The following is a 21,274-nucleotide window of genomic DNA, read 5'->3' on the forward strand; positions in this document are numbered from 1 at the left end:
GACCAGCTCTGAGGTTTGGGAGGATTTGGTTCCATCCTTTGGCTTGAGGAATGGGCTTGTGCCCTGGCCTGGCAAATCAGATCATTTCATCCCCACCCCACAGGTGATTGGGGTGGGCACAGGACTTGAAAGGCTAATGATTCAGTGTCTTAGTCCATTTGGGCTGCTGTAGCAAAATACCATAGACTGGGTGGCTTACGAACAACGGAAATTTATTTCTCACAGTTCTGGAGGCTGGAAATTCCAAGGTCAAGGTGCCATCAGGTTCACTGTCTGGTGAGGGTTTGCTTCCTGGTTCATTGCTGGCTGTCTTCCCTCTGTGTCCTCACATGACAGAAGGAGGAAGGGAACTCTCTGGGGTCTCTTTTATAAGAGCACTAATCCCATCATAAGGGCTTCACCATCATGACCTAATCACCTCCCAAAGGCCCTGCCTCCTGTTACCATCATATGTTAGGATTTCAACATACAGAATTTTTTGAGGACACAAACATTCAGGCATCCTGGCAGATAATAACCTGAGTTGCTGTAACTATTGGAAAAGATAATCTCTCTTTCTTCGGGGATCACTAAACTAGCAGAAACTAACCTAAGTATTTAGGGAATGTGAGGAAAGCAGAGGGAAGGAGCCAAGAGATGAAATTAAAAAAAAAAAAATTTAAGGGGGCACTCGGGTGGCTCAGTTGTTAAGTATCTGCCTTTGGCTCCGGTCATGAGCCCAGGGTCCTGGGATCGAGCCCCGTGTCCAGCTCTCTGCTCAGCAGTGAGTCTGCTTCTCCCTCTCCCCCTGCTTGTGCTCACTCTCTCTCTGTGTCAAATAAATATATAAAATCTTTTAAAAAAATAAAAATAAAAAAACATTTAAATTTGAAATAATTTCAAGCTTACACAAAAGCTGCAAGTCCAGTACAAAGTAAGTCCCATACATTTACCCAGAACTACCAAACATAAACACTTTTCACATTTGCTTTTGTTCTCTGAGAGAGAGACTTTTTTTTTTTAGATTTATTTATTTATTTTAGAGAGAGACGAGCAGGGGGGGGGCAGAGGGAGAGAGAGTCTTAAGCTGAGACCGCTGAGCAGGGAGCCTGACACGGGGCTTGATCTCAAGACCCTGATATCATGACCTGAGCTGAAACAAAAAGTCGGATGCTTAACTGACTGAGCCACCCAGGCACCCTTGGGCCAGCCCCTGTTCTAAGAACTCTAAAATGCCTTCTTGAGTAAAAGAGGAAAAAAAAAAGTGATAATCCATTGAATCTGCCATAGTTCATAGCAACCTATCTTACAAATGAATTGTAAGTAATTGTGGAATTTATAAATTATTACTTTTTTAAAAAGTTTTATTTGTTTAAATAATCTCTACACCCAACATGGGGCTGGAACTCACCACCCCAAGATCAAGAGTTGCGTGCTCTTCCAACTGAGCCATCTAGGCGCCCTAAAAATTATAAATTTTTAAATGTTTTACATCTTAGCAGTCATTTTGGGGTTTCTTCAAAATGTAGATTTTTTTTTTTTAAATGAGATTGTGCTCTGCAAGGGCATAATGTCCATTGTATGTTTTACAGTGGGGGAAAAGATGTTGGGAAACATTAGGCTAGAACCCGTCTTCATAAACCCCTAAACCTATGTGTTCATCAGAACTAATTTGAAAGTGACACTCCGATGCAAACTGGCTTAAGCAAAAATGGGAATTAGTTGACTTTTATAACCTAAAGGCCCAGGGTTAGAGCTGACTTCGAATGTGGCTGGAATCAGGGGTCAACATTCTCAATCTCTCAGCTCTGCTCTCCTTCATATTGACTTTATTCTCAGGCCACATGGTGGCAAGATGTCTGTCAGCAACTCTCGCTCATCTTCTGAGACTCAGTCCCATGAGGAGGAGAGAACGTCTTTTCTAGAAGCTCCCTCAAAAACGTGCTGAAATTCACTGTGATTGTTCTACCCTTGAATTATTTAATCACTGCTAGTAACAGGGTACCATGGGCTGATTGCCTTAGACCTGGGTCACATGCTCCACCTCTGGACGGGGGTTGTGAAGGTCCAATTGAACCACATGGGTATAGTAGGGAGGAGAGAGAAAAACCCTTCCAAACTAAAATGGGCCTGTTACAGAGAGTGGATGCTAGAAAGGCAATCAACAAATATCCAATCAACCCCCAAGTGACCATCTTGAAAATGCCCAGAAGGAACCAGGTAGTAGAAAATGTCTGGCTAAGGGCCCGTCTTGCCTCAACAGTGGAAAAATAAAACCCATGACTTCTTGAAAAAAATAGATGATCTTATGATAAGGTGTCACCTGTGGTAAGAAGTCACTTCTAATCCAAGAAGCCCAGGGAGAACTCTTTCATTCTCTTTGCTAGGGGACTTCTCAGAAAGTGAGTGTCAGAATGCCCCTTCGTCCATGCTTCATCTGAATAATTGGTCTTGCAACATTATTTCCCCATCATCCTTTAGCAAGGGCTCACCCATTTGTTCCTTTTTTCAGTCATGCTTTGCTTGGCCACAGGTTTCCCCCTTGTGCTAAAGGAAACATCTAGGGGCACCTGGGTGGCTCAGTCGGTTAAGTGTCTGACTCTTGATCTCAGCTCAGGTTTTTTTTTGTTTTTTTTTTTGACAGAGAGAGACACAGAGAGAGAAGGAACACAAGCAGGGGGAGTGGGAGAAGCAGGCTTCCCGCAGAGCAGGGAGCCCGATGCGGGGCTCAGTCCCAGGACCCTGGGATCACAACCTGAGCCGAAGGCAGACGCCCAATGACTGAGCCACCCAGGCGCCCCTCAGCTCAGGTTTTGATCTCAGCTCAGGTCTTGATCTCAGGGTTTTGAGTTCAAACCCCACATTAGGCTCCATGTGAAGCCTATTTAAAAAAAAAAGGAAATGTCTAGCTTGCTTGCTTGCTTGCTTGCTTGCTTTTTCTGGCTCTTTGATAGTATAATTTAGGAGTGCATTCTGTAGTATAATAGAAAACCCTACTGCACTGGTTTAAACTGATTGGGGGGCGGAAGAGTAGGAAATTTTCATAATAGGGAGCCATGGAAGGGAGGCAGTCAAGAACTGATCCAGTAACTCAAGAATGCTATCAAGAACACAGGCTTTTTATACATTTTCAATCCCAAATCCTTAGCATAGGTACCCTCATGCTCAGGCTAGATCCTCATGGTTGCAAGATGGTTTATGTTCATGTTGCAGTCAGAAAGAAGAGAGAAAGGTCAAAGGTGTGTGTGTGCTGTTTTTGTTTTGTTTTGTTTTGTTTTGTTTTAACGTGAGGTCTGGTGTTTTTATTGGAGAAGTATTGAATGATGAATTTCTAAAAGAATAAAAGCATGACTCTTATCATAAAATAAACAAGTGTCAAATATTTTATTTCACTGATTAATAAGGAAATCAGTAAGATGTTGAAACCAATTCAAAGGAGAATTCTTGAAAACATTCGCACATAGGCAATCATATACACATACACAGGCAATCGAGAATGCTACAATGAATTTACAGACAGGTGGAAAATTAGTCAACAGAGAAATAATCGATTGCAGCTCCACCAGACACAATTCATTTGCATTTCTATGGACAAGAGCCAATTGCATTCCTATCAGTTTTCCACAATTTACAAAATTGTAAAATAGCTCAAAGATAGTGAAAGTTGGAGATGACACCAAAGAGTGCTAGGACACCATATATTTGTCCATTTAAAAATCTTTCACAATGTTTCCTGACAGAAGGGATGCCCCCCCAACCATCTACCCATATCTCATTGACCAGAGTTGTGTCATATAGTTACCTTCATTGCAAAGGAGGCTGGAAATCAAGCCTCTAGCTGGACACACTGCTCTCTCAAGCGAAGTAGGATTCCGTTAGTAAGGGAAGTCTGCCTCATCTATATACCCACTTGATGTAACTGCACTAGATTACTTAATAATTTTTAGCATACATGAGTATGAGGATGACTACAGTGGACACCTGTTGTTTTGATACTTTAACGTCATTCCCCCTTCTGGTCACAGTACTTCATATTTCCTTTAGGCTGTACCCTGTCTCCACTCTCTAAACCCAGCTCTAAAGGTGAACACTTGACTCTGGGCTTGTTTAGTTACGGTGATTGATTTGATGCAGCTGGATCCAGGCCAATTAGACTTCAATCTTTGAAATTTCACTGGAATGAAAGTGTGATTTAGGTTAGAAAATAGTAATATTTAAGCCTAAAGGTGTTTAGTCAATTTCCTGACAATGCTTGGTGCACAAGTGGATTCCTATATTCTTTGCAATAATCCCACTGCTCCTCAAAGAGTCTGTGGCTTCCTGGTGAGAAACCTCGGGAAGTTTATTTAGTATGTTGCTCCTGCTTTTAGAATTTGAGAGTTTATAGGCTGTAGTGTGTGCTAGGAAGTTCAAGTCTGGGTTTGAATGCCAGTGGTGTCAGGCACAGTCTGCCCAGAAAGTAACCCCATCTAAGTATTTAAAGCAGGGCACAGGGCGGGGGGGTTCATTCAGGGGATTAGTTACCTGGGAAATAAAGCGTTGCAAAGCTAGGCAGACGGGATTGAGGCAATTCAGAGATTAACAGCAGCAAGAAGCCACCAATCACCACTGCCAGGCTACAGATTAGATCCAGGAGGAGATTATGTTACAGATACCCAGGGTCTGGGATCCCCTAACAATACAGAGGGAGAACCAGTTACGTCAGAGATGCTGCTCACAGGGGTGGGGTGGGATGGTTAGGAAGGTGGCTGTTCCTATTGCTGCCTCCTGCTGGCTGAACCTAGCTGGAAGCTCAGGAATAAGAAGGCCTGGGAATGTAGTCTCTGGGGGTCCAGCACCCCCTTTTTAAGAAGCAGAACAGGAAAAGGGTGAGGAATGGAACTGAAGCCATTGGGTCCACTACACAGGACTGGCCACTAAGCCATATTTCATCACATCTAAGATGCCATTGATTATGGGATGCCATTATTTTATGCAATCCAAAGAAAGAAAAAAGCTGTCAATTAAACTATGATACAATGCTAAAACTTCATCCATTGCGATGTGTCTTGGTATGAGATATTAAAATGTGAAAAAATATACATCTTAAGTTCAATAAAATATGCTATTAGCTGTGTGATCTTTTTTAATATATTTTTAAAAGGTTTTATTTATTTATTTGGCAGAGAGATACAGAGAGAGAACAAGTAGGCAGAGAGGCAGGCAGAGGGAGAGGGAGAAGCAGGCTCCCAAGGAGCAGGGAGCCCAATGTAGGACTCGATCCCAGGACACTGGGATTATGACCTGAGCCGAAGGCAGCTGCTTAACTGACTGAGCCACCCAGGCGCCCCTAGCTGTGTGATCTTAAGCACGTGTCAACTTAATTCATTTCCACATTTGAGCTACGATTTTACCAACTGAAATTGAAGACAATACCTACCTCATGGGGTTATTGTAAGGATTAAATCAGCTAACCCTTTTAAGACTGTTAAGTTTAGCAAGAGTAGGCTCTTTGTCTCTTGTTCATTGTATCCCCTGTGCCCAGCACAGTGCTTGGCGCATAATAGGAACTCAAGAAAATTTTGTGGAATGAATCCACCTGGACTCTATATTCCCAAATGATCAAGGTTATTGGTACATAGTGGCAGGTGGGTGTCAATAAATGGAAGTTATTATTGGAACAGAAAACTATTATTGGAATCAATCATGTTTGGGAACAAGATCTTCTTTGACTGGTTACTTAGAATTGACTCTTCTGTGGGGGAGTGGGGGGACTCCTCATTTATTTAAGAAAGATGTCAGAGTGGACGCCACAGTCTCTGGTGGAAAAGATTATGCCAGATGGCTTTGTGCACACAAAGTAAATCGTGAGCAGAAAATTTAAGGGTGGTGGTGGCGGCGGCAAAAGAAGTTGGCAGGGAAGGAGGGGAATGAGGTGGAAGACAGAATATAGAAGAGCAACCTCCACCAGCTACAAAGCACGTTTTGGTCATCATTTTCCTAATCCTCATAGGTCTGCAAGCACTGTAGTGTTGTTCCCATTTCACAAATGGGACTCAGGGGGAACAAGGTTAGGAAGGGATTTTCCCGAATGAAAACAACCAGATGGAAGCAAAGCTAAGACGCCCCGCGTGTGGTTATGTCTACCCAGCTTCTGGCTGCTGAGAGAAAGCCTGAGACCGGAGAGATTAATTTCAATTTGCAACACATGTAAGGATAGGTAAATACGAGGAAGGTGATGAAAATAGCTGTTAGTGTGGTGAGATTATGGGTGATGAGAACAATCTCTGTAGCGTTGACATTATCTTTTCAAGAATAATTCAGCCAATGTAGGGAAAGGTGTTGAAACCAAACGCCTTTCCAGCTGCCATCTCCCCGCGAAGGAGTGACTTATCCAACAGGCTGGAGGTTAGTCAGGACTCCAGGATGCACCCCAGACGCAGGGCAACATTCCCCAGCTCATTAATAGGGAGTCATTGATGACCTCAGCGCACGTCCCCACTTTGCTATCCGCGCCCGCTTCCACGCGCCGCACGCCTACCGCCCATTCTCTCACGCGGGTAACGAGCACCGCCTACTGGAAGTCAGCCGCTCGGCGGTTTGGCCCCGCCCCCGAGCAAAACGCGCATGCTCCTCAATTCCCCTTCGCCCCCACCTCCAGGCTTCTCGCGACAGCCGCCCAGCGGCGGCCTGAATCTCGCGATAAAGGCTTATTGTCTCGCGGGACCGCGGCTGGCAGACGGGCTTTCAGGCGGCCCTGGCCGTGGAAGAGGAGTTGCATGTGTCGCTTCAGCTGGCGGTAGTGGCGGGAGCGGAGGCGGCGGGGGTTGTGCGACCGCCCGGGTAACGACCCCTCGTGCCTCTCCCTCTTCCGAGAAGCTCGTAGAGAGCGTGGGGGAAGCCGAGGTGCTGCCCGGCGGAAGGGGGCCGGGCCGGGCGTCTCCACACCCCCGCCCACATGGGCCCCTCTGGTGTCCCCGGGATTGCCCCTTCGCCTCAGATCTTCCCCTAACTCTTGGCCGCCTTTGTCGCCCCAGTGCTCTTACATTCTGCCCCTTGCTGGTTCTTTTGTCCCTATTTTCTCTCTTCAGATTCTGGTCTCCCCGCCCCCTCCCACTCCCATCCCCTTCCCTGATTCCTGTGGCCCTCTTGGCGTTGAGCTGCCCGCACACCCTGTACTCTGGGCACCTCTAGTCACCCACCCCTTTTTCGTAGGCTTTTCCAGCCTCTTTTCGTCCAGCTGCTTTGTGGCCTTGATTGCTGCGGTTGCATCCCTTCCAGATCACCCCCAGACCTTTTGTCCCGTCACTGCGGATCATCCTCCCCATCTTACTATTCCATTGCTTCCTCTTTCCGCCCCCCCCCCCCGCCCCAATTCTTCACGGTCCTTTTGCTACTGGCACTTGCTTCCCTGTAGACCTGTGGAGCTGGTAATGGTGCGCCCGGAATTGCTCATATTTTATGGATCCTAATGCAGCTTTTATCCTTCACTTAAAAACAGAATTGGAACAAATTTAGGATTGAGGTATTTCTAGTGGGAGGAGGCGAGGCTACACCTGAACACTGCCTTTTTGGGGTCTTGGTCCAAAATAGTGAAAATGTGTTATTTTCCTTGCTTACAGGTTTGTGAGATGGCTGCTGATATTTCTGAATCCGGTGGGCATGATTGCAAAGGAGACCCGAGGGGCAATACCAAGTTAGATGCAGACTACCCACTTCGAGTCCTTTACTGTGGAGGCAAGTGTTACAGAGCAGAAAATGGCTTTTGCTCACTTTATTTTTATGCATTGTAATAGTAGTATCACATTTGATTCTATTAAGCCTTTTCTCATCTGTCTTTGGGAAATCCTTAATTGGGGGCGGGGGGGGGGCATTGGTAAGGCAGGGGAGGCATGGGTTAACAGATTTTCTAGACCCGTATGACTTTTGCCTTGCTACTTGGCCTGGAGAAGCTTCCGGTCCAGTTGGAATAGAGACATGCAAATAGATTATTTCAACCTAATGCTACTTGCTAGTCTGGCTACTAAAGAAGGACCTCTTGGGAGATACTGAGTCTGAAGAGATGACAAGGACTGGATGAGGAAGTGGGGAAGGGCGTCCCAGATGAAGTGAATGGCTATGCAAGAAAAGACTTGATGCACGTCTGTGGAGAAATGAGCAGCTTTGGATTAGTATAGTGTGGTTATAGTATAGGGAGGGTATCAGGAGTGGGAGATGATGAGGCTGGAGCGATGGGTCGTAGGACAGTCTTGGGGAAGTCTTCTTGGTTTGATTAATAATACACGTATTAGATTGAATCTGGATTCTTTTTTTTCTTGGAGTGTTTTTCCTCATTTTCAATGCAGAAATATTTGTGAATTGGAAATGCTCTAATTTTATTAGCATTTTGGAAAGTTTCAGAAAAATTTGAAGGTACAGGACAGCAAAGGGGCAAGTAAGTACTGATTTTTTTCAGGAAATAATTTTGACCACTTACTCTGTGCCTCGCAGTGTTTTAGGTGCTAGGGACTGAGTAGTGAGTGAGTAAGTCAGGAAAGGTCCTTGTGTTTGGAGAATTTACATTTTGCGAGTGTAATAGAGACATCATCTGGAGTTTAAGTACTACAGAAGGAGAGGGATGTCACTGAGTTAAAAAATTTTGTCGACATGCCATTTATTGAATATTTTGGGGAGTAAAAATTATTATAAAATACCTCCGTAAGAATAAGGCAGGGGAACTTTTTGTAGGGTTGATTGATTTTTGTTACAGTATTGGTCTTATTTGGTCATCTTGTTTGCCTTTGGAGTCGCAGACCAGGGACTGCATCCTGATTCCAGCATTACTAGTTATGTGACCTTGGGCAAGTTACCTAATTCAATTAAGGATTAAAGGTCTGTTTCTTAAGGTCTGTACAATGAAAATGATGATTATATCCTAAGTCAGGTGATTTGTATAAAGCTTCTGGTATAGCAACTAACACAAGAACATAGTACAGTAAGTTTTATTATTAGATAAGTATACTAGTTTAGTATGGTTTATTTATCTTTGTCAGATGTAGTTAAGAGCTGTTGTTCTTTGTACCCTATTTTATCTAATCTAAGACTCCATATTTTATAAGAGTCGCCACTATTTTATGTTCCACTTAGAAAAAAAAACTCACATTGACATGCTGTAACTATAAGGTGTATCCCTATTAAAATGAAGAAAACTTAGGATTGATGAAATACGGCATATGAAAACCATCTTATTAAATTGCTTATGTGACTGCTAAGGTGACTTGAACAACTGCACTAAATATGCAAACCACCCCGGTGATAATTTGTGTTGACCAGCAGTCCCTAAACTTTTTTTTTTTTTTTTAAGATTTTATTTATTTATTTGACAGAGACAGACACAGCAAGAGAGGGAACGCAAGCAGGGGGAGTGGGAGAGGGAAAAGCAGGCTTCCCCCTGAGCAGGGAGCCTGATGTGGGGCTTGATCCCAGGACCCTGGGATCATGACCTGAGCCGAAGGCAGACACTCGACGACTGAGCCACCCAGGCGCCCCAGTCCCTAACCTTTTTGAGAAAGGTTTATTTTCATTTCCCTTCCTAGTTTGTATTGATATTCCAGGCACTAAGCTGGGGACAGGGTTACTTCCTCAAGGAGTTTACGGTCTAGTTGTAGAAGCACTTAGGGTAAATTAAATAGTACTGATTATAACTATGAATTAGGAGTTGAGGAAAAGGAGGGATCTTTGTTCAGAGGAAGTAGGGTAATGTCCAAGGAAATGAGAAGCCTTAGATAAAGGGTAGAATTTGTAAGGAAAGGTGAAGGAATTCATAAGAACAGTATGGTGGTAAGATTTAATATGGTGTCTTCAGGAGAGAGGGAAAAGAAAGGGCTTATTGGAACAGAGTGCTGGTTGGAGTAGAGTGAGAAACGGGTAGGTAGAATGGGGTCATTTCTGGGGAGACATTTTGTCTTCTTGATTGTGACTTCAGACTCAATCTGAGTTTGAATCCTGGCTCAGCCATTTACTTACTTGTGTGACCTTGGCTAGTTCCCTCATCTATTAAGGAGCCTACTTCAGAAGGCTGCCGAGAAGAATGAATAATACTCCCAAAGGCTCCACCTCCTAACACCATGACATTGGATAAAAGGATTTCAACATAGTAATTTTGAGGGGACACAAACATTCAGACCACAGCAGAAGGTTTCATGGCTGATGATGCCTTGTTCTTCATGTTGCATCACATCAGCAAGTACATAATGTCAGGTTATTGCACTATTAGTGATGTGAAGGTTTTTTTTTTTTTTTAAAGATTTTATTTATTTGAGAGAGAGAATGAGAGAGAGAGCATGAGAGGGGGGCAGGTCAGAGGGAGAAGCAGACTCCCCGCCGAGCAGGGAGCCCGATGCGGGACTTGATCCCGGGACTCCAGCATCATGACCCGAGCCGAAGGCAGTCGCTCAACCGACTGAGCCACCCAGGTGCCCAGTGATGTGAAGTTTGATGGTAGCTACTAGATCCGTGTGTCGAAAAGCTATGGTTTGCAGAAAGGGAAATTGACTTTATTTTATTTTATTTTAAGATTTTATTTATTTGAGAGAGAGAGCGAGCACAAGCAGGGGGAACAGCAGGCAGAGGGAGAGGGAGAAGCAGGCTCCCTGCTGAGCAGGGAGCCCAATGTGGGGCTCCATCCCAGGACCCTGGGATCATGACCTGAGCCAAAGGCAGATGCTTAACTGACTGAGCCACCCAGGCGCCCTGGGAAATTGACTTTACAAGCAAGTGACAGTGAATTGTCCAAATGTTCCCATTGCATTAGAATTTTGTTGAACTGAATATTCTTTGAAATGGTGTACAAAGGTTTATAGCTTTAGTATTTGCTGTAATGGTATTTAACCTATAATTCTATCCTGAAAGTGTGGCTGAATATCTGTACCTACTTGTATTTGAACTTGAGCTACTGAGGATTGTAGAGCTCTGGTTAACCAGGGAGAGCTTTGGTGGAAAGGTCTCCACACTTGAAATAAAGAGGTGCTACATTCCAGTTTTCTTCTGCCACATACCTACCACCTTTTTTTTTTTTAAAGATTTATTTGAGAGAGAGAGAATGAGAGAGAGCACGAGAGGGAAGAGGGTCAGAGGGAGAAGCAGACTCCCGCTGAGCAGGGAGCCCGATGTGGGACTCGATCCCAGGACTCCAGGATCATGACCTGAGCCGAAGGCAGTCGCCCAACCAACTGAGCCACCCAGGCGCCCACATACCTACCACCTTTGTCCTTGGCTGAGCTATTGAACCTTTTTTAGAGCTTCATCTATAAAAAAGTGATGGTGGGATGAGGAAGAGGCCAACCACTGTCACGTGGCTGGCACACAGCTACGCTATCTCTGTGTGTCATGTAATCTGATTTCGTGGTTAAGAGCTTCAGAAACTGACCATCCTGTTCTACTAACCAGATGCTGCAGGTTATTTTACCTAACGGTAATGCAGATGTGGTGATTCTTACTTACAGGGTGGTGATGATGACACATAATCATATAACGATAACTGCTGTGATGAGTAATGGTGCACCACCCCTCTTCTCCCTCACAAATCTCAAGATATTGGGCACACTGAACTACTCAGTTCTTTCCCTTAAAAGTAAAAACAAAATAGTTGACCTGGTAACAGAATTCTGTTTACAATCTGGAAACCTTTTGAGTTCTTTTGGTTCTTTAGCCCATGGAGCCTGTACGAGGACAAAATTGAACCTGCGTTCCCTCTAGCTTTACAGTTGCATGATCTGAAAGCACATTATGAAAAAGAAAAGGAAACGTATATTGCAAAGAAATGGTAGCAGAAGTGCTACTGAAGTCTATAAATATGTTAGTATGAATAAAAACTGGTGGCTGTTTTGGTAAAACTATCAAAGGAAATAACCAGTTCCTTTCAAGCTGTGTTGTATTGGGAATTGTTCTCAGCTTAACTTCAGACCCATTGAGATAGTTACGGTAAAACTTTAAGATATGCAGGCTAATATAGTTTGATGTTCCATCCACTGAGGTTATGGTGTTCTTTAGATTAAAAACAAAACAAAAAAAAATTAAGAGCCTATCTCATATGAACCATGTGCCTTTTACCTCAAAAAAAAAAAACCGTGATGGGTGGTATTTGAAAAGTGATACAGAATTACAGGAAAAAGTAGAAATGAAGCATTTTGTCCAATTTAAAATAAAAGGATGAACCATGTGTGTTTATATATAATTTTCTAATCTTTTTTCTCTCCATTTCCCCAGTTTGTTCATTACCAACAGAGGTAAGTCCTTTTAAAATTCTTTTCTTCTTTTTTTTTTTTTAAGATTTTATTTATTTATTTGAGAGAGAGAGAGAGAATGAGAGATAGACAGCACGAGAGGGAAGAGGGTCAGAGGGAGAAGCAGACTCCCTGCTGAGCAGGGAGCCCGATGTGGGACTCGATCCCAGGACTCCAGGATCATGACCTGAGCCGAAGGCAGTTGCTTAACCAAGCCTGAGCCACCCAGGCGCCCTAAAATTCTTTTCTTTTTTTAACCTCTTCATTTGAGGTCATTGACTTTAGAACTAGCCTGAGAACTTTTTTATTTTTCATGTTCTGTCATTTGATAGTAGAGTTTCAACTTTTATAGAAACTTTGGATTGGAATTATTTTATGGGCTTACAAATTGTTTTCTTTAGACTTTGTATCATATGTGTACATCTTTTGTACTTGGCTATCCAGTTTGGACTTCTGCTTGGAACTTGTGAATAGTTACGTAATAAAACAAGAGTAGCCTTAAAGCCAAAAATCTAATGTATAAGCAGAGGAAAGCATAAATTAAAATTATAGGATTTTCTATTAATAAGCTTCTGAGTCAGCATCTGTGGGCAAGTCACAAAAATAGACACCTGTGTGCCCAAAGCAAGAAATGAACATGCTCGTTTTTTTTGTTTGCTCCTTTTTCTTATGGCCCTTCTCTTTGATGCAACAAAAAATACGTTACTACAGTGAGGAGGTGCTTAATCCTTTTTAAATTCTAATTTTTTATGGGGCATTTCCTGGTCAAACACAGAATTCCTGTGGATAAGATATCGGGTGGGAGTAGTTGGTTTCATCATTCTTAATATAGCAAATATAGGGAAGGACTTAATTAAAATGTATTGGTTGATTGAAAATGTTCTGTTGTGACGCAGTTTGTTCTCCCCCCCCACTCCCCCAGTACTGTGAATATATGCCTGATGTTGCTAAATGTCGACAGTGGTTAGAGAAGAATTTTCCAAATGAGTTTGCAAAACTTACTGTAGGTATGAACATTTTTTTCTCTAATCTGAAAGCTTGTATATCTGAAACAAATGCACATAAGGCATTATTTTAAAGATAAGAAAGTGCTCCTTTAGTAGGATATTACAGAATTGTATTTATACCTATTAGCTTCAAAACCATTTTACATTCTTGGGTTAAAATTCCTTATATAGAACCACACACTGCTTCATGTGTCTTATCTGAGACAGTTTAGGATAACTTCTTATAAGAAGAGTAATGGTTTAGGAGCAAATGTATTTTCACTCATTCATTTAACAAATTATTTCTTGTGAGCATACTATATGCTACACTTTGTTTTAGATGTTTAGGATAAGGCAGTGAACAAAAGATCTATTTGAAAATTATATTCTAGAATGGGAGACTAAGTAAAATAATAAATAAGTATGTTAAATCGTCGTGAGCAGGGAATAGGGAGATAAGAATTGTTGGGGAGAGAATTTGAAGTTTTAGGTAGTGGCAGGAAAGATTTTGCTGAAAAAACTGCATTTGAACAAAGACCTAAAGGAAGTGAGGGAGTGAGTCATTTGGATATCTGGGAGACTATTCCAGGTGTGGGGCAAGTGCAAAGGCCCTGAGGTAAAAGCTTACCTGTCATATTCAGGAAACATCAAGGAAGCCTTTTTGTCTGGAGCTTATTGAAGAAGGGGGGAGAGAAGGGTCAGAGATGAAGTCAGAGAGAAGTAATGGAGGACCATACCTTAAAGGTCTAGTCTTGGCTTTTTTTTTTTTTTTTTTTAAAGATTTTTATTTATTGCAGAGAGAGAGCAGGGGGTGGCAGGGGTCAGAGGGAGAAGCAGACTCCCCGCTGAGCAGGGATGGAGTCCGATGTCCCCGACGTCAGACTCCATCCCAGGACCCTGGGATCATGACCTGAGCTGAAGGCAGATGCCCAACCGAATGAGCCACTCAGGTGCCCCTAGTCTTGGCTTTTACTCAGAATGAGATGTGGAGCTATTGGAGAGATTTGAGGAGAAGAGCAATAAGGTCTGACTTTTGTTTCAACATCTGTTTGGCTACTGTGCTAAAGAACAGACTGAAGAGGGGCCCAGGCAGTAAAGGGAGACCAGATGAGAGGCTGTGGTTGTAATCGCGTCAGGAGACCATGGTGACCTGATCAGAATGGTAGCAGTGGAGGCGGGGAAAGTAGGCAGGTTCTCGATGTGTTTTGAAGGTAGAGCTGACAGGGCTTTCTGATGTGCTGCATGTGGGATGTGAGAAAAGGAGGCATCTAGGGTTTTGGCAACTAGAAGAATGGAGTTGCTGTTGCCAGTGGAAGGGAAGACGGAAGGGAACAGATTTCTTCATTTTGTTAAAACTGTGGCTTCTCTTACGAGATTGGTGGAAATGAAGGCAGTAGCAGGAAGAAGGGAAAGCCTGGGCTGGAAACAGTCGTGTCAGATGTACCTGATGCTATTCCACTATTTGCTGCTTTGTCAGATTGTTTCCAAGAGGCACAACCCCTGAAACTTCATAGAAGGCCTTTCTGGATAGTAGCCACAGTCATCATCCGTGGTTGGATAAGAACCTTAAAGTTGGGTGTTACAGTCTGCGTGGTCATGGTCAGCCTGGGACATGACCTGCCTAGGACATGATAAGACCTGAGGAAGGAGTCTTCTTAGGCCCAGACTTCCTGTTACCTAGATTAGTATGTTTAGATGTAAACATGCCTGCAGAGTCTGAGTGTTTTGTTCTCCTTTCATGTGCTAAAAAGATCCTAATCTTCACATATCAAAGACTTTGTTTTGTCTTCTGTCACCATGGACTTAATAATGACCAGAATTAGACTGGGAATTTAGCAATATAATCATTTGCATGATAAATGGCATGTTGTTGTTGGCAAGATGCCTTCTTTGTGTATGAAGTTGCTCAAAGGTGATTTTTTAAAGGTTATTTTGAAGTAATGTTAATGCTTTGGATTTCATTGTTAACGTCTAGAAAATTCACCAAAACAAGAAGCTGGAATTAGTGAGGGTCAAGGCACAGCAGGGGAAGAGGAAGAGAAGAAAAAGCAGAAGAGAGGTAAGGCCTAAATCCATGGCTTGATTTATATAAAGACACCTTCCCTCTGTCAGAGGAAATACATAATGAGCACAGTCCCAAAGCCAGTAATGTGTCCCTGCTGCTGTAGTTCCATATGTATACCCTACAGAGCGACACAGAATCATATACTCAGGATGACTGGATGTCATATGATTTGGGCTTTTACAGTAAATTGGACCTAAGAAAATATGCTTTATTTGCTGTATACATATGCAAAAAGCAACCAACCAGCTTGTTGATGACTTGAAAACTTTACCTTATTAAAATAGAGTTGAGGACATTGATAAAAGATTTTATTCTCATTATGTTGTCAGCTCAGTGGAATTTTTTTTTTTTCAATAGCTGTTGTGTATAACTGCCTACCTCCTTCTTAAAATGAATTCCTGTGCTCTGGATCCTGTCCCTGCCTGTTTCTTCTGCCTTAATTATTCTCCCCTATGACTAAAATTAGTTTATAAATAAGGACTCTGCATCTTTCAAGAAAAATTCCTCCAGGAGCCCATGTCTTTGCTTTTATCCCTTGCCCTGCCCTTCTTAGCCAGACTTGTAGTAAGATTAGACTCACTGTTCTTGCTCTTCTGGCCTTCATTGCTCATGCTTCATTCTGTCCTTAAGCTGACTGTCACACCACTGAAATTCCTCTAATAGGGGTCATCAGTGGCTCAGTAATGGCTAAGCAATAAGAGCATTTGAGCACGCCCTTTTTTGAAATGCCATACTTCCTTGTTTTTTTTTTTAATTTTTTATTGTTATGTTAATCACCATATATTACATCATTTGTTTTTGATCATACTTGGTTTTTGCGACAGCCTTCTTTGTTCATCCTCCCTGTCAATCCTCTTCGGTCTTCTGTGCAGACTTCTCTTCTCCTTTCTGTCCCTAAAAAGTTGTTATTTCCCAGGATCCTATGCTCGGCCATCTTACCTCCTCATTCTGCAGTTTTCTCCCTGAATGATTCTTTCACATCCCTAACTTCTAACACCACTCTACATTTGAAATTCCTGAATCTGTACCTCTGGTCCTGGCCCGTGTCTCTAGACTGGCAATGTGCACGGTCCCACAGGCACTTCAAATGCAGTATTTCCAAGAAAACCAAACTTACTAAGTCCCAAATCTGTATCTTTTGGTTAATGACAGCATACTTTATCCATTCATCTGAGCCAGAACCTGACATTCATCTTGGGTTCTCTTTCTTTGCTCCCCTACCCCCCTTTTTAAGATTTTATTTATTTATTTGTCAGAGAGAGAGGAGAGAGAGAGATCACAAGCAGAGGGAGTGGCAGGCAGAGGGAGAAGCAGGCTCCCTGCTGAGCAAGGAGCCTGATTGCAGGGCTTGATCCCAGACCCTGGGATCATGACCTGAGTGGAAGGCAGCTGCTTAACTGACTGAGCCACCTAGGCGTCCCTTCTTTGCTCCTTTTAATCAGTATTTTTAAATAGTCATCTTCCTTAATTTATTTAGTACTAATTATTTTTAATTCCGTTTAATCAGTTGTAAATCTGTTATTTCTCCTCCTTACTCTACCCTGTGCCTAATCACCATTACTGTTACCACTGCTTTGTTAGATTTTGATTAATTTCCACCTAAACTAATGTAGGAGCCTCCAGTAGCTCTCTGTCGGCCTTATTCCTCAAAGGCTCACCCTTCATGGTATAGAGTGATCTCCTAAAACCTAAATCTGTTTTTTTTCACTCCTGTATTCATTCAGTGGCTTTTCTTCGGCCTCAATATAAAATCAAATAACAGAGCTTGATGTGCTGGTCCTTTAATCGTTTGCTCTTTTGGCTCTATCTCCTACATATCCATAAGCATCCTTCATCGAGACAATTGTAGTTCTCAAGTATAATGCCTTCTCTTATCTTTGTACTTGTTCCCTTCTCCTGGGATATCTTTTCTTACCATATCTCTCCAGCTCTTCTGCTTTCATCTGGACAGTTCCTTCTACAAGAACTTAGATGCCATTTCTTCTGGGAAACCTTTTCTGTCCTCCAGAAGCTGAGTAAGCCATTCCTCTGCAAAGCTATGGTGGTGCAGTATTCATGGTTCCTGTTACAGTATATATCAGTTGCAGTAATTATTAAACTTTTTTTTGTCTCCTTCACTTGACTGAGAGTCCCTGGAGGGCAGGGACTATGTTTTCTTCTGTTCATCTTTTTGTCCTCAACCCTTAGTGCAGTGCTTGGACATAGTACTTAATAAATATTTATTGAATGAATACTCATGCATGTGTTTATTAGGTTTGTGTTAGAAGAAGAAACTTTAGAAATTAATATTTGGTACCTTTTGAAAATTAATAAGCTGAAAGACGGTATTTATGTTAAACACAAAACAATACGGAGCTCTTTTTTTTTTTTTTTTACATAAATAAAGGTGGAAGGGGTCAAATAAAGCAAAAAAAGAAGACTGTACCACAAAAAGTTACAATAGCCAAAATTCCTAGAGCAAAGAAGAAATATGTAACAAGAGTATGTGGCCTTGCAACTTTCGGTGAGTTCAAGTTTAAGTATGTTTAAAATGTGTGAATTGTATTCTCTCTGTTGCTCTCTGCCCCTCTCCCTCCTTTCTGTGTCTTGCTCTTTCTGTCTCTTTTTTAATCTGGCATCATGAAAATTTCATAGGTCTATTTTTCGCTAAGACGATACAAAATGAGATTTTGCATGTCTAACTATAGCTTCGAAATCAGATTTTGAAGAAATTGAAAAATGTTTTGCAAAGGGAACTAGTTTAACTTTTTCCTTTTCAGAATACCTGCTTGGGCACATTTTATGTGGAATGAGGAGGGCTAGGTAGGATTCCCTTTGAAGCCAATCGGTACTGCTCCTCTGTCCCTGCGGGCTAGATGGCAAAAGGCTGCACAATGGCTTGTGCCCTCTGGGAACAGTAGTAGAGGGTGAGGGAATGTGGGTATCAGCAGAATGTCCTGCTTCAGAGCTCCTTCTGGAGGCCTTGAATGAACAGTGAAATTGTAAACCAAGGTCCCTTCCTGTGACAAGACAGTTGAAAAACAGTCATTAGAAAGTAGGTTTGTTTCCCTTCTGTAACTATTTCTCTTGTAAAAAAGGATAAATGAAAGAACTTCATTGTACTTGGAAATGTATATGTAATGCTTGGAATTAATGTGTTCCTGGATTTATTTTGGTCTTAACCATATGAGTTATGAATAGTATGAATAATGCTTTGTGTGTGTGTGATAGGATGCATCTTTTTAAAATTTATTTAAATTTTTACTTAAATTCAATTAATCAACATATAGTGTATTATTAGTTTCAGAGGTAGAGTTCAGTGATTAAGCAGTTGCATATAACACCCAGTGCTCATTACATAATGTACCCTCCTTAATGCCCATTAACCCGGTTACCCCATCCCCCCAAATAATGCTATTTTTATGTACTGAAGCTTTATTTGACCTTGAAAATATAAGTTGAATGGTTAAGACCACAGCCTGTGGTAGTTTGTAATTATCATGAAAGGAATAAAAAACCCATTAAGGTAATCTGTTTTATGAAATTAAGATACAGATTAAATTTCAAAATGGAAAAATATCTTTGATACACAATTCCAATTATAGTCTTGCTCTTTCTCTTTTTTAAATAACAGAAATTGATCTTAAAGAAGCACAAAGATTTTTTGCTCAGAAATTCTCCTGTGGTGCCTCAGTAACAGGAGAGGATGAAATCATCATTCAGGGAGACTTTACAGATGACATAATTGATGTCATTCAGGAAAAATGGCCAGAGGTGAGTAGGTAGAACATGTGCACCTGTGGATATAAGTTTTTAAAGCAAGTTGCTTCCATGTTACCTGATACCACAATTCATGAGATGTAATTATTTGTTTTATAGGTGGATGATGATAGCATTGAAGATCTTGGAGAAGTAAAGAAGTGATTTTGAAAATTTGTCTCTATTTAATGATCTGAACTGAGAGTTGATATGGCCAAAGGGAGAGAGGCCTTTTAAAAATATATATATTTATCCTACAGTAAAACTGTAGATTACCCTCACCCTTGGCATTTTCACTGTTCTGTATAAGGCTGCTTGTTTTTTTTATTGCCAAAGTCTAATAAACAGGGGAGACTGTCATGCTTATGCATGAAATAGAATTTAGTCAAATAAAAATTTTTGGTCATTTGGTACTGACTTTTCTCTTTCTCTTATTAACTTTTTATTTTTGGAAAAACACTAGATTTTTTGTGCAAAGCTTTTTTGTTTATTAAAAATCATGATTTAATGAAATCATGATTTAAGGCTGAGTAATATTTTAAAGAATTTGAATTTTGGCTTCATCACCATTAATAACTGTCTCCTTGCTTCTTTGGTGTGATACTTTTGAGATGCTTGGGCATCTGATAGATTTGTGGTTGAATTTGCTTCATTGTTACCAACCAAGTCCACTTCGTGGTCACATTAACTTAATGTTGGTAGGAGTTGTTCACACTCTTCTGGAGATTATTTGGTAAAGTATATTAAAGCCTTAAAACCATCTGCAGTCTGACCCAGTAAGCCACTTAATTGACACTATCCTAAAGATAGAATCATTCTTGCTTAAAACTGTGGGTGAGGATGCTCATCACAATGTTACTCATAAATGCAAAAAAATTACAACTGATAAATGAACGATTGGGAAATGGTTAAAGAATGACGGTGCACCATATGGTAGAATATTATGCATATATTTTTAAATATTTTCCAAAAATATTTTGGAAACCTGTTCGGTGATTTTAAGTGGGGAGCAGACCCCAAATTCATTTTATACGTTATCACCACCTTTGTTTTGAGTGGAAGGCCATTCAGGGATGCTGCTGAGTTCTTGTTCTAGCATTCTGCTAGCCAATTGAAAAGAATATACACCGATACTCACTATAAATATGGTCTGGGAAATAGCAATTGAAATGAGTCTTTCTCAGAAGAGAAACAGTGACAGTGAATTTTGATGAATGCACTGAATGAATTTAAACTTTGTTTTTATAAAGGTCTTAAGTCAGGCTCTACAAATTGAAAAGAAGACTCCTGTTATTTTAAATCGCTATAGACACCTTTAAGAAATTTAGAACCCATTGTTTATTGCCATGCAAATTACAACCTTGAATGTGTGGTTTTTTAAATAATTAAAATCTTAGAAAAAATGTGTAATAAAGATGCAAATTAAGAAAACAAAATTCTGCATTAACTGAATTTTACTAAATAGGAGTATCTGATGAAGCAAATTTATCCATCAAGACCATTTGGTATGTGTTGTGTATGTATTCTGTTGGTGCTGGAAGATGTCTGTGCCTGTATCAACTATGTGACTTCATGTAAAGATTCTCAGTGTTCACAGTTCTTGGCAAATGCAGTTTTAATCCATATAAAGCCAGCAGTGGATGTTACTGCAGGATAATGGAGGATTAAAATTGTCCTTGTGTATAACATGTGTGAATCTTTTTCTTTGACCTGAAATTTAAAATGGAGCATTAGTTTAATCTGATTAAAATGTGCTAAATTCAAGGATTGACTTTAATTCATACATTCTCTTTATTATGTAAATGTTTTTGCAGTCTAGTATTTTTAGCAAAAAGAGTACTAACCTTTAAACAGCCTTATGTCATAATCGTAAACGATTTGCCGCAGTTAAGCTGGCAGGACTCCATCTCCGGACCCTAAGATCACGACCTGAGCCAAAACCAAGAGTTGGATGCTTAATGACTGTGCACCCCAGGAGCCCCATAAATCTTAAAAAAAAAAGATACAAGGTAGCTTTCTTACACTTAGTTAAAAATTTGATAAATTGCAATTTTAAAGATGAAGTCTACCATTTAGATCCTGTTTTTGTTATTTTCTAAATTACTTAGGAAGTAAGGTAGGGAGACAGGAATGAGTCTGTTTAGTTCATCGGTTAGACTGAGTGTAAAATCAGATGCAGTATAATGCTTGGGGCTGTCTTTTTTTTCTTTAAGATTTATTTATTTATTTATTTATTTGAGAGCTTGCAAGTGCATGGGGTGGGG

The 21,274-nt window shown here is 41.2% G+C and overlaps 1 protein-coding gene across 4 annotated transcripts; it reads left to right on the plus strand.

The window, feature by feature from the left end:
• Nucleotides 1-6,691: 6,691 nt before the first annotated feature.
• Nucleotides 6,692-19,423, plus strand: DENR (density regulated re-initiation and release factor). 4 transcript variants are annotated; one of them, XM_028092501.2, is made up of 9 exons: nt 6,692-6,757; nt 7,460-7,483; nt 7,581-7,695; nt 12,205-12,224; nt 13,144-13,228; nt 15,183-15,266; nt 17,659-17,775; nt 18,886-19,025; nt 19,131-19,423. In XM_028092501.2, the coding sequence occupies exons 3-9, from the start codon at nt 7,590-7,592 to the stop codon at nt 19,173-19,175; spliced, it is 597 nt and encodes a 198-aa protein (XP_027948302.1). In that variant the 5' UTR covers nt 6,692-6,757; nt 7,460-7,483; nt 7,581-7,589; the 3' UTR covers nt 19,176-19,423. The 4 variants fall into 4 exon arrangements, with proteins under 4 accessions (XP_027948302.1, XP_027948301.1, XP_027948299.1 ...); XM_028092499.2 differs by having other exon boundaries at nt 6,746-6,801; XM_028092500.2 differs by lacking the exon at nt 7,460-7,483 and having other exon boundaries at nt 6,693-6,757.
• Nucleotides 19,424-21,274: the final 1,851 nt, after the last annotated feature.

Source organism: Eumetopias jubatus, unplaced genomic scaffold (assembly GCF_037043125.1).
Source record: "Eumetopias jubatus isolate StellerSeaLion01/CBP00866 unplaced genomic scaffold, mEumJub1_p1.0 scaffold_16, whole genome shotgun sequence".
NCBI lineage: Eukaryota > Metazoa > Chordata > Mammalia > Carnivora > Otariidae > Eumetopias > Eumetopias jubatus.

What these genes read in the sequence shown, in the direction of transcription:
- DENR (XM_028092501.2), top strand. Translation starts at nt 7,590, where the DNA reads ATGGCTGCTGATATTTCTGAATCCGGTGGGCATGATTGCAAAGGAGAC. An exon ending in TCGAGTCCTTTACTGTGGAG is followed by an intron (nt 7,696 to 12,204) that starts GCAAGTGTTACA and finishes CCATTTCCCCAG; the next exon opens with TTTGTTCATTACCAACAGAG. An exon ending in TTTGTTCATTACCAACAGAG is followed by an intron (nt 12,225 to 13,143) that starts GTAAGTCCTTTT and finishes CCACTCCCCCAG; the next exon opens with TACTGTGAATATATGCCTGA.